The sequence below is a fragment of the Orycteropus afer genome, unplaced genomic scaffold (assembly GCF_000298275.1).
Source record: "Orycteropus afer afer isolate SDZICR_OR568_19922 unplaced genomic scaffold, OryAfe1.0 scaffold00481, whole genome shotgun sequence".
NCBI classification, from domain to species: domain Eukaryota; kingdom Metazoa; phylum Chordata; class Mammalia; order Tubulidentata; family Orycteropodidae; genus Orycteropus; species Orycteropus afer.
The window spans coordinates 1,127,570-1,141,482 of NW_006922068.1; the positions used below are offsets into that span (position 1 = coordinate 1,127,570).

The 13,913-nt window shown below is 38.1% G+C and overlaps 1 protein-coding gene across 1 annotated transcript in view; it reads right to left on the bottom strand.

The window, feature by feature from the left end:
- Nucleotides 1-10,060: 10,060 nt before the first annotated feature.
- CDNF (cerebral dopamine neurotrophic factor) overlaps nt 10,061-13,913 on the bottom strand; it is a 41,700-nt gene continuing 37,847 nt past the window's right edge. Inside the window, exons 3-4 of the mRNA XM_007954914.2 lie at nt 13,384-13,525; nt 10,061-10,239 (exon numbers count right to left, since the gene is read on the bottom strand). Of these exons, the coding sequence (XP_007953105.1) occupies nt 10,061-10,239; nt 13,384-13,525 (321 nt within the window). The remainder of the gene's footprint in view (nt 10,240-13,383; nt 13,526-13,913) is intronic.

Here is a 13,913-nt window from a genome sequence, read left to right on the forward strand (position 1 = left end):
GGTTCCTTCTAACATGACCAAAGTAGGTGAGACGATGTCTGGCCATTCTCACTTCCAAGGAGCATTCTGGCTGCACTTCTTCCAGGACAGATTTGTTAGTCCTTTTAGCAGACCATGGTACTCTTAGCATTCTTCTCCAACACCACAGCTCAAAAGCATCAACTCTTCTCCAGTCTTCCTTATTCATTGTCCAGCTTTCACATGCATAAGAGGCAACTGAAAATATCATGGCTTGAGTTAGGCCCACCTTAGTGTTCAAGGAGACATCTTTGCTCTTCATCACTTGAAAGAGATCTTTTGAAGCAGATTTGCCCAATCCAGTAAGTCATCTGATGTCTTGATTGCTGCTTCCATGGGCACTGATGGTAGAACCAAGTAATATGAAATCCTTGATAACATCAATCTTTTCTCCATCCACCGTGAAGTTGTTCACTGGACCAGTTATGAGGATTTTTTATATATATATATATATTGATGTGTAATCTGTACTGCAGATGTAGTCTTTAATCTTCACCAGTTAAGTGCTTCAAGTCATCCTCACTTTCAGCAAGCAAAGTTGTGTCATCTGCGTATTGCTGGTTGTTAATGCCTCTTTCTCCAATCCTGAGGCCATGTTCCAGACTCTTGGATTATTTGCTCAGCGCACAGATTGAATAAGTACGGTAAAAGGATACAACCCTGACACACTCCCTTCCTGATTTTAAACCATGCAGTATCCCCTTGTCCCATTTGAACAACAGCCTCCTGGTCTATGCACAGGTTCTTCACAAGGACAATTAAGTGTTCTGGAATTCCCATTCTTAATGTTATCCATAAATTGTTATGATCCACACAATCGAATGCTTTTGCATAGTCAATAAAACACAAGTAAACATCTTTCTGGTACTCTTTGCTTTCAGCCAAGATCCAAGGGAGAAAAGGAGGGAGTAGGAATTCCATACTACAAGATACTTTTAACATCTTAATTAATACTTATATTAAGGAGCTCTGGTAGCATAGTGCCTAAGGCACTTGACTGCTAACCAGAAGGCTGACGGTTCAAACCCACCAGCCACTCCTCGGAAGGAAGATTGGGCATTCCTACTTCCATAGTGGTACTGCCTCGGAAACCCAAGGAGGGGTCGCTATGAGTCGGGGCCAACTCAATGGCAAATAACAACAACAACAACAACAATATTAATTAACACTTATTAATAGCTCCCTACAAGCATTGCCTGCTAGCCAAAAAGCTGGATGGGTACGAACCCACCAAGTTGCTCTGCTGGAGAAAAGGCCTGGCAATATGTTCTGTAAAAATTACAGCCTAAAATTAGTCTTGTTGTTGTTGTTTTGCTGTCAAGTCAGACTACACTCAGTCTAGAAAACCTTAAAGAGCAGTTCTATTCTGTCCCATAGGATTGTTATTATTAGAAAGTCAACTTGAGGGCATCTAACAACAAGACAACAGCACATGCGCAGAAAGAGAAAGAAAGAAGGAAAGTATGGTAGAATGTTAACAATTGGTGGATCTGGGGAAGAACATACAGAACTTCTGTCTTCTAATTTTAAAACTAAAAGTTTCTGTAAGTTCAAAATGAATTCAAAATAAAATTTACCCAAAGAAAGCATATAATAAAACTCAGCACCAACTTTTAGCATAAATAAATAAATAAATAATGTGGGTAGAGGGAAAGAGAGATTATTTGAAACATTTTTCTATGCTTATGTACATACATAAGGATTTTGCTGGTATTTTAAAACATGAGATTATACTGTACAAATTGTTCTGCAAGTTGCTTTTTCCATTTAAAAATGTATCTTAAGAGAACTCTCAATGTCAGTATAGACAAATCTACCTCAGTCTTTCAATTGCTGCATAGAATTATTTTGTATTGATAGTCCATCATCAGAAGATATTTAACTTTCTACCTGATAGGCTTTAACACATTTGTTTTCTTTTTAAACTTTTACTACTAAATTAGATCATATACCTAAAATTGGCATGTTAACTACAGTATGTGAGAATCATGTCATAAGGGAAAAAAAAAATCCTCAGACTTGGGTTACTCAAATATTAAGAAGTAATGATAGATTCAAGGTAGAGTTTGTGCTAATGGACAATACCATGAAGAACCTTCAATGGGACCTACATTTTCCATATGCCCACTCCCTAGTAGTGCAACTAGCAAAATTCTAAAGTGTCTTCTCATCATATTTCTTTCTAGCAATCTGTTCACTTTTAAAACTCTATTTAAGTTTAGGCAGTCTCTTAGTTGGCCTACTTAAAAATGGGCATTGAAATGTCTTCCTTTATACTATGACTGTGAATGTTTTACAGAACGTATACACAGGAAAAATGACTCAGGCATATATATAATAAGGAAGAACAGAATCAGAATCAGAGGAAACAATTATGTCTACGGCACTTGTTGCTAAAGGACAATTCTCCCTTGACACTTTTTTTCCCTCATTGTCACTGAATCAATTCTGACTCAGGGCAACCTCATGCATTACTCTACTCACGGAGTAGAACTGCTCCATTAGGTTTTCTTGGCTGTAATCTTTGCAGAATCAGATTGTCACGCCTTTCTTCTGCTTGACAACTATATAGGACATAATTTTAAAACTTTTAAACATATTTAATAAGTTGGGAATAGCAAGTTTTCAACATATGTCATTATTCTATAATTAGAAGTGGAAGAGGCCATCAATGAAAGAATAAAAGCTTCCCCAAAGCAAGAAGGGGCTGGGTCCCAGAACACATGGTGCCCTCACTGACTCACTGATCTTCAGAAGACATTCAGGACAGCAGGAGAGGAAGTTTGGCCAGAACAAGCACTCAGTGTCTTGGACAGTTCTCTTCCAAACCCAAACCAAACTAGTTGCTGTCAAGTTGACTCCAACTCACGATAATACCATGTGCGTCAGAGTAGAACCATGGGTTTTCAAGGGCTGATTTTTTAGAAGTAAATCACCAGACTTTTATTTCTAAGCACCTCTGGCTGAGCTCTAAATTCAAGCCTTTTGTTTTGCATCAGAGTTCATTAACCATTTGAACCACCAGGGATTTCTCTCTTGTAAAACTGACCCCAAATTATCTGGGAATCACTGGAAATACCCAGGTACTATTTACATGCATAGGTAAAAAGCAAGCTTGTGTGTGGTTATTCTTTGTGAGGCTTTTGGTTTCATATGGTAGGTCCAGAGAAGCTAAGAGAAAAGGTATCCTATGTGTTTGTTTTGGTTTCCTAGTGCTGCTCTGACAAGAATATACCACAAATGGGATGGCTTTAACAAACAGGAGTTTATTCTTACAATTTGGAGGCTTTAAGTCTGAGTTCAAAATGCCAGGCTCTAGAGGCTGGGTGAAAGCCCCTCAATCTTGGGCTTCAGGTCTGCCTCTTGTTCCTGGCCCACTGAAGCTGGAGGCTTTTCTTCACTCAGCTGCTGCCTGCTGAGGCTGAAAAACCCAAGGTCGACAAGTAACAAGACATAGTCCTGATACTACCAAACCACACAGCAGGCCATTAACTCAAGTCAATTAAAAGTCCCAAGATTGGCAGAGCATGGTAGGCCACTGAACAATGACTTGGCTACATGTAGGGTTCAAGCCATAAGCTACAGACTGTTCCTAAGCCTTCTCCTTATGTACAGGAAGCAGACCACATCCCTAAAGCAGTTACTGAGCTGCTCACAATAAATTCCACCATGGAGTTGATTACCAATCTCACCATGGGGAATAACTACCACCAGCCGCCCAGCCACTCAACCAGGCCCAGCCACAGTATTTCTACTTTCTAGGAAGGGACACTGCCATCGGAGTCAAGATCTTAGGAACGAAAAGTATACAGATGTCACAGTTGAAATAATCATTTCACTTATACCCTTTTATGGTATAAAATATACCATATTTTTTACCCATATTTATGACTGTAAATATATTAAGTAATCAATTCATCAACACCCACACCACTGAGGAAAAATTCCATTTGAGTCAACTGCAGTAATTAGTAACTAAGTCCTTAAATGGCCCTTCATTTCTTCAGTATTTCCCCTTGAAGGCCTAGATATAAAATGATGACTTGAGTAACAAGCTCTGAACAAAAGTGCTTCTATAGAGATGCATGGATTTTTCCAAGCACTAAGTTATTTTTACATCATTATATTTTTCCCTCACTCCAGAAGAGAGATGTATAATTTAGGGTGTGTTCCAGTAAGTGTAAGTTTGATTAAAATACTTAACACTACTATGAAACCAAGAAAAGGTTTGTATTTCCCAACATTTGAAACAAGCAACTATTCAAATTAGAACAAGAGTGTCACATTATAGTATATTATCTATTTTTTTAATGCTTAATCTAAAAAAGGAAGATAGTTGGCAAAATTAGTAATGGCCTACTAGTGCAAATAAAGCATATATCACAAAGCAGTTCACTTCAAATGACTGAGTTCCAAGAGTTTTAATAGATATTATATAGACATATGCTGACGAGTAAATCTCCCAGGTGTTTCCAGACAACTGGTATATGTGACTGCAATAAAAATATCCCTGAACATATTCATCATATTTTTTATTGTTGGACAAGATGGCTGACCTAAATTCTCTGGTGTTTCACATGATGCAATAGCATTGTGAAGGTGTGTAGAATTTAAGAATGCTCCAGAAACATGGCAGTAGAACCCCAAATGAAAGATACAGCCCATCACTGAACACAGTACCATTCCATAACTTATTGTATTCATTGTTTATTGGATCCCAATCACATTAGGTCATTTTTATTTGACTATTTTTCTCTATCCCTTTAAGACCTCAAAGGCACAAAGTGTGAATTTGCCTGCTTCCTGAAGGTCACTTCAAAGTGCTAATTTCTAAATCATAGACTCTGTCACCTCTAAATTTCTGAGCCTACAAATTGGCATCCAACCCAGAAGTCAGGTGACTTGGATGCATTTCCTGGCCTCAGTGGGCAAGCCACTGCCTTAGCTTTCTCATCTGTAAAAATGGGCCAATTCCCATCAGCCTTCATGTAGAATGCTGTGAAAATAAATGAAATCTTTAAAAGAAACATACCATTTGGCTTCGACTAGTATCTATTGAAGCATTCATTGCAGGCACTCTGTTACATATTTTACTTACATTTTCCCATTTAATCCTCCTAACAACCTTATTAAACCCTAAACCATACTCACTGCAGTTGATTCCGACTCAGGGCAACCCTATAGGACAGAGTAGAACTGCTTCCAGAGAGTTTCCAATGCTGTAATAGTTAAAAGAAGCAGACTGCCTCATCTTTCTCTCACAGAGCAGCTGGTAGGTTCAAACTGCCAAGCTTTCATTTGGTATCCTTAGCTCCATTATAATATGAAAAACCCAGAGCCAGAAAACTTAAACAAGTCTTCTCCTAGCACAGCTCACCACAGACAAATTTAGGATTAAAATTCTAATTCAGCACTCTTTCCATTCTACTTTTTCTATTTTTATCTTTCTATATGCAGGATGCTATATTACAATAACAAAAATTTCCAATAAAACTTACACACTTGGGAATCACTGATAAATTGTATTAGAGCAAGCAAAGTTCATTTGCAAAATCTGAGTCTGAACGAGGCTTCTGAATCATTTCAGCTCAGAGCCAAGATGCTGTGACACTGTGTACTTTTCTGTGGAAGCAAAAAAAAAAAAAAAAAAGATATCGATAGATAGATAGACAGACAGACAAATAATAGCAAAACTACAGAGAGGGTAAAATGATCAGCTGTTGCCAGAGATTAGGAGAGAGGGATATATAGGTGAAGCATAGGACATTTTAAGGGCAGTGAAATGATCCTGCATGATACAATGATAGGTAGATATATGGTACTATGCAGTTGTCAAGACCCACAGAATTGCACAACCCACTGATTTAAGTTAATAATAATATATTCAATATTCATTCATTACTTATAACAAATATGCCACACTAATGCATGATGTTAATAGGAGAAGCTGTGTAGGAAGGAGAGAGAATATATATGGGAACTCTGTACTTTCTGCACAATTTCTCTGTAAACCTAAAACTGCTCTAATAAACAAAGTATATTATACACACACACACATAATCTGGGAAGGAGAAAATTCTGGATCCCTTTCTGAAAAGAACAAAGAATCTATTAATTTAGAATTGAGGAAGAATAGAGATACACAAAAAGCAAACATTTAGTTTCTCAGTGCAACACCCAAATCAGCGGGATACACATAAATACTTATATCATCTACCAGGTGAACAAGTTTACTGTCTCACAGAATTTTCACACAGCCCAGAAGCTCTCAGAACGCACTCTGTCATTAGGGAGCCAACATTCAATCTTGCATAGGATACTACACAATATTTAGTGCATGCACCATACTGCCTTCCTATAAATCTGAAGAACTAGGTATTCCCAGAATATCTAGCTCCAAGGATTTTGGTAGTGTATTGTGGACCGTATTATATGTCTCTCTGTGTTCTTTTATTTCATCTGAAAAAACTGATAAAACTTCTGGCTAAAAAAAGTTCATCTAAGTCAATTAAGTGCAGGTCAATTAATCTCTTACACAGTATAGCCAGCCAATTCACAGTATCTTAAGCAGATATATTTTCTCAGAAAATGTACAACTTGCCAGATAGTGTACATAATCTTGTGAAGTCAACCATCCTAACCTTGGAAGAATCAACTGCAAAGGCTGAGCTTGCTACGCCAAGGCACCACCAATCATGAGCAGCAGCTACTGGAATTTTCAGTAGATTATCCAGGACCAGTCCAATCTCCATCAAATCTCTGACTCATGGTGACCCTGGGTGTGCAAAGTAGATTTGTTCCAAAGAGGTTTCAAAGCTATAGCCTTTCACAAACAGATCATCAGGCCTGTCTTCCAAGGTGCCTCTTGGTGAGTTCAAAGTACCAAACTTTCATTTATTTGGTAATCAAGCATTTACCTTTTGTACCACCCAGGGACTCCTGGACAGTGACTCTCAAACTTGGTATCACACTGATATCACCTGAGAAGCTTTTAAAAAATTACTGACATTATTTATGTATGGCCAAAATCAAAGGGTCTTTTGCTTAGGATTTTTGAAATCAAGACTAGACCAGGAATGTTCCATTCTACACCATTACTGTTTGAAAAAAAAAAAAAAAAACTCACTGCCATTAAGTCGATTCTGACTCGTAGCAACCCCTTTTGGGTTTGTGAGGTGGCATATCTTTACAGAAGTAGATTGCCCAGTCTTCCTTCCACGGAGTGGCTGGTGGGTTTGAACTGCCAACCTTCTAGTTAACAGTCAAATGCCTTAGGCACTATGCCTTTAGATGAACATTTTTTTAGCCAGGAGTTTTATCAGTTTTTTCAGAATGTCTGGCTTCTAAATCTTGTGTATTTATGGATTTGGGGTAAAAACAAACAGCAGTTTTTTTTTGTTTTGTTTTGAGCTACAATTTATGTCCAATAAAATGAACAAATATTAAATATTGAGTGACATTTGACAATCTCATTCACTCACGTAACCACCAATGTAACCACCACCCCAGTCAAGATATAGGAAATTTCCATCACCCCAGAAAATTCCCTCTTGCCACTTTACAGTTACTTCCCCCTTGCCATACAAAGGCAACCACTTCTACAATGAATGAGTTCTTATTTTTATGTGCCCAGAAAATGGAACTAGAAACAATTTTACGAGTTAAAGCTAATAAAACAGCATTAAGAACCACAGAGCTCCGGTTGCCTGCAGGTGGTCTTAATATGCTTTCATCCTCTATCAAAAGTTTGTTTAACGCGTGGTAGTGAAGATTGAAAAAGACCTGAGTTTAGTTCAATTAATAATACCATGCTGATAACAATTTGCCAAAACTTTAGCTATCTTTTTATGGGTTCTTGATCTCTTTCCTTTGTATAAATAGGTTTTAAGTAAATTTTTTTCAGACAGGAAACTAATTTAAAGTAGTGCCTCCTGTCCCACCATTCTAGCAAAAGGAGTTAGAATACAGAATTATTTACAGTTGAAAATACAAAGCTTACTTCTTAAAACCTTTTGCTTATGTTACTATTTTGGGTTCAAGTTGTGAATTTGATAAACTAAACATTGTTTCTTTTGTCCTAAGCCAATATATTTCATTAAAATTTAGAGAACAAACAGCCTATACACACGAAGAAAGTTGTAATCATATGAAGTTTTAGGAAATATCTATTGTCTATCATCAGATCATAAAGATGTTAACCTGAGTTTCATTGACTATGCAAAGGCATTTGACTGTGTGGATCATGGCAAATTATGGATAACATTGCAAAGAATGGAAATTCCAGAATACTTAAGTGTGCTCAGAGGAACCCGTACATAGACCAGGAGGCTGTCATTCAGATAGAACAAGGGGACACTGCATGGTTTAAAATCAGGAAGGAAGAGCAACAAGGTTGTATCCTTTCACCATACTTATTCAATCAGTATGCTGAGCAAATAATCTGAGAAGCTGGACTATACGAAGAAGAACATGACATCACGATTGGAGGAGGATGACTCAATAATAATCTGCGATATGCAGATGACACAACTTTGCTTGCTGAAAGTGAGGATGACTTGAGGCACTTACTGATGAAGACCAAGGAATATAGCCTTCAGTATGAATTACACCTCAACATAAAGAGAATAAAAATCCTCACAACTGGACCAATAAACAACAATTGTGACAAATGGAGAAAAGATTGAAGTTGTCAAGGATTTCATTTTACTTGGATACATAATCAGTGCCCATAGAAGCAGCAGAAAAGAAATCAAACAATGTAGTGCATTGGGCAAATCTGCTGCAAAAGGACTCTGTATAGTGTTAAAAATAAATTAAAAAAAAAAGCAAAAATGTCACATTGAGGAAAAAGGAGCACCTGACCCAAGCCATTTGCATATGCCCGTGAAAGTTGGACAATGAATAAGGAAGACCGAAGAAAAATTGATGCATTTGAATTATGTTGTATTGACAAAGAGTGCTGAATATGGTGGTGTACTGGCTAAGATATTTGACTGCTAACCAGTGGGCTGGCGGTTCAAACCCACCAGCCACTCCTCAGAAGGAAGGTTGGGCAATCTGCTTCTATAGTGATATCGCCTTGGAAACCCAAGGAGGGGTCACTATGAGTTGTATCCAACTCAACGGCAGCGAGTTTGGTTGTTTGGTTTGGCCAGAAGAACAAACAAATCTGTCTTGGAAGAAGTACAGCCAGAATGCTCCTCAGAAGCAAAGATGGCCAGACTTTACCTCACATACTTTGTACACGTTATCAGGATGGACAGTCCCTGGAGAAGGATATCATGTTTTATAAAGTACAGTCAGCAAAAAAGAGGAAGACACTCAATGAGATGGACTGACATAGTGGCTGCAACAAAGGGCTCAAACATAGCAATAATTGTGAGGTGATGTAAGTCTGGGCAGTGTTTCATTCTGTGGTATATAGGGTCACTGTGAGTCAAAAGTGACTCAATAGCACCTAGCAACAACAACATCATCATATCTACATATGTACCTGCCTCTTTGTCCATAGTCCTGTGTTTTTTTTGTGTGTGTGTATCAGTATCCACAGAAAAACTGACACTTCTATGATACTGAGTTTTCCATTAACATGATATATATATCTACTCATTTGGATCTTCTTATTTTCTTAGATAAATTTTTATGGTTTTTCTCTTTCTCTCATACACACATACACATACACATTCACACATGCTAGTGCACAGAGAGAGGTCTAATGAAAACTCTCCTTCCTCTCAGAATCAATTTACTCCATGAATTTCTCAGTTCACGTTTCCCAATTTTAGAAGATAGGCAATGATAATCTACATAAACCTTTCAAGAAAATCACAAGAAAGGCACTTTCACATTTTGTTATACTACAACTATAAGAGATATTAGTAGTTTGTACTCATAAAATCAAGTAACCACTTCTGAGGTGTAATATCAAGACAAAAAGTATGAGGCCTCGCACAGTACATTTCCCAGTTATCCTTGGCCAGCATATCCATACCCTAGAGTCATTTCTCTCCCATTACATCAATGGTGTGCTGGCGGCTGAGATTCAGAGCTCTGTATTTCGGTGCTTCGCTGCATACTTGGGTGCCAGTTCTTTAATCAGATTCACGTAGTCTGTTTTTTCCGCGCAGGCCCTGCACTCTTCTCCCCAGCTATACAGAATCTGTTTCAGCTCTGCTACTCTCATCTTCGACAGGTCAACTGATGCCAAGTCCAACTTCTTTTCTAAAGAACAAAAGAAAAAAACATGCACACATACACACAAACCAAGAACTATGAAACTATTTAGAAAGGCAAATCATGTTACTTTTCTTGGTGCTGACAACACTATAGTCCAAAGAGGGGAACAACTCCAATTCCTATGGAAACCAAGACATACCTAAAGGAAATTTTTTATGTACAGGGCTATTGGGATGATCAGCATTCTATCAGTATTTCTCCGAGAAATGATCCTTGCTTCAAAATAGGGACTTGTGTATTTTTGCAATGTTTGCTGCCCCTCCATAAGGATGGTCCTGAAGACTAACATTCCTAAAATGAATCACTGTGCTTATAAGGGGAAAATATGAAGTGCCCTGATTTCACAGCGGTGAAAGCACTCAGCTGCTAACCAAATGGTCAGTGGTTCAAACCCACCAGCAGAAGAAAGATGTAACAGTCTGCTTCCATAAAGATTACAGACTTTGGAAACCCTATGGGGGCAGTTCTACTCTGTTGTATAGGGTCACTATGAGTTGAAACTGAGTCCCTGCCTGTGAGTTTGGGTTTTAGTTTGTGGTCACACCCACTTTCCTAATGTCATTGCTTTGATGCCAACAATCTTGGCTCCTAAAAATCTTTTCTCTAAGCTCTAACTTCTTCAGCAAGACTACCCTTCTCTTGTTTACAGATTATCTGCAGAAAATTTCAACAACTCTGCTATTTCTCTACTGACAAACCAAAAATAAAAATTAAAAATTAAACTTGTTACATATATTCATGATTATAATTTCCCTATAGAAGACACAATGCTCCTCTTTCATCAGGAGTTTGCTGCATTGTGGATAAAACATTGAAGATTATTTACTAAACAATCAAAGAGATCTGGTGGTGCAGTGGTTAAAACATTCAGGTGCTAACCAAATGGTCAGTGGTTTGAACACACCAAACACTCCACGGAAGAAAGATGAGGCAGTCTGCTTCTGTAAAGATTTACAGCCTTTGGGGCAGTTCTACTCTGTTCTATAGGGTTCCCATGAGTTGATTCAACTTGATGGCTGTGGCAGTGGGCATTAAACAATCAGTAATTGCTCAGGACCTAAGAGGCCTTTCCTGTTTCCGTTGCATGGTAGAACATGGCATTCAAAAACCTCTTAAAAATCTAAATAGTTGTCAAGCGATTTATCAAAAATTTCCAACAAATGTATTCTAATTTAAAAGCTGAATTTGAAAAGTTTTTTTTAAAGATTAACTACACCCTGCGCTCCAGAGACCCCATCCTTTAAGAATTTTTATAGTGACCCCACCCTTTTAAGAAACAAAACAAACAAAAGCTTTCTCGCAGATCAAAAACTGAATGACACTTTCCTAATTTAAAATAGCATCCAATTGCACACTTCTCTGTCTGTTAATTTCATTTTGAAAGAAGACCTTTAAAAGCAGAAACTTTTATAGCCCAATTCATTCACATCACACAACCTGAAGTTCAATCTCAACTTTCCTGCCAACAATAAGCTGGGGAGAAGAATTTAGAGCTATGGCTCCATTCCCCTATTTCTTGCAAATGCCAGTAGTGTCTTTGAGTTTTTCTGGGGAACCTAGCATCTGGCATTAATTTTAAAAAGGGGAAAACCTCTAAAGTTTATAAAACTACAAAGTAAAGCCCAACACAAAAACTGAAACTAGTTCACAGCTCCCCAAGGGCCTCTAGTGGCCAGTATTGCCAAAATATTAGGAAGTAGCCATTTCTTCTCAATATCTTACTAGCCCAGTAAGATTTCTTGCAAACAGTAGAAGTTATTTGAAATAAATGTGTTGACTAAAAGAATCAGCACAAGTTTTTTCCTTCAGTGAACACTGTTTACGTGGATTCCTGCGTCTATTTCATTACTTTGAAGCCAATAAAAAGGGATGCCTACCCTATCATCACTACCCTGGAATTTAAGTCCTGCCCTTGGCAAATTGAAAATAGGTCATTTTTTATTATCTTCCAGCTTTAAACTTATTTAAAGCTAGCTATGTAGTTATGGTATGTAGGCACATTATACAGCTCTGTTGAAAAATAATTTAAAGTTAGATGCAAATTACTTACAGAGTTTACAGTATAATTTTGGGTATGTAACAGAAAACAATTGTTTAAGCAAAATAAATAAATTTCTACTGGCAGAGTTTCAGATGTTAAGTACAGGCCAGGGAGAAATTCCCCAGTCTTTTATCACATACACTTAATCTATCCAAAAGTCTGGCTCAGAATCAAACATTCAGTATAAGAATAGATCAATGTGAGATGTGTAAGGCCAAGGATAATGTGTTAAATAGGGTATCTCCTTTCCTTCCCTCCTGTTTATTGTAGACACCCTTGCTAAGGCTATTTCCTCATGCAAAAACTGATTTGATGTAATAATCTAATTCCTAACCCCTCCTTGTGTTTCCGAGGCAGTATCACTACAGAAGTAGATTGCCCACCCTTCCTTCCAAGGAGTGGCCGGTGGGTTTGAATTGCCAGCCTTCTGGTTAGCAGTCAAATGCCTTAGGCGCTACACCACCAGAGCTCCCTTTTTATAACAATAGACATGCCTAGGAAGAAATAGTCACATTTGTATCTTTGAATACATGCAACTTTTGTCTCAAAAGGTTAACAAGAACTGTTGCTGTTGTTAGCTGGCCTTGGAGTTCTTTTGACTCATGGCAATCCGGTATGGGCAGAGTAGAACTGCTCCGCGTGGTTTTCAAGGCTGTGACCCTTCTGAAGCAGATCACTAGGCTATCTTCCCAGGAGCCTCCTGGCGGGTTCCAACCACCAACTTTTCAGCTAGTAGTTGAGTACTTAACCATTTGCGCCACTGAGGGACTTCTCACCAAGAACTAAATTACCCTAATTAGCTGTTCTTTGTGTATTTTAAAGTTTTCCTTGACATGCATAGCAGACATTGCCTTGGTCACTGGAACAGTTGCTATTTGGATTGGCAGTTTTACCTAACTCTGATTACCGTACTACTGAGCCATCTTCCCTTAAAGAAGCTGAAATATCACCAGGCACCATTCGTCAGTCCATCATCCTATTGCTGAGCACAGCACTCCTGTCCTTCTGACCCTGACTTACTATAAAGCATGGCCTTATATTTAGCAATGCATTGGACATATTGGAAAGAGCACTCTACTCCATTATACCGTATTTCAGCTCACAGATCTGACTGTCTATCTTCTTCAGCTTTTCACAAATCTTCACTGCAGGCATATGCACACTCATTGGGCGAGTGACTTCACTTAGGATCTTTGTGGCTGCATCTTTCGTTGCTCCAAGATAATAGCACTGAAGGAGAATTGAGATTTAGTGTGGGCCAGAGGGAGGGGAGCAATATAGTATCTAGAAATAAGAAAAAGATTAACCTAGTTTTCACGGGCCACCTATTACATTTTAACCCTTTCACTAAGACAAAAGAAAATAAGTGACTCAGTCCCTGTGATCATCTGAATAGAAGCGACTCTACAGTTTATATGATGCTAAAAGAATGTTACATGTTTCTCTGTGCCTGGCTCTGTTCTAAGTGCTTTAAAAAAAAAAAAAAAACAAAAAACTCACTGCCGTGGAGTCAGATCCGACACCTGCCAATCTTCCAGAGAAGTGTTGACATCAATCTTAAAGTCTTCCAGAACATAGAAAATGATGGAATCCTCTCAAATTCATTTCAGGAAGCAAG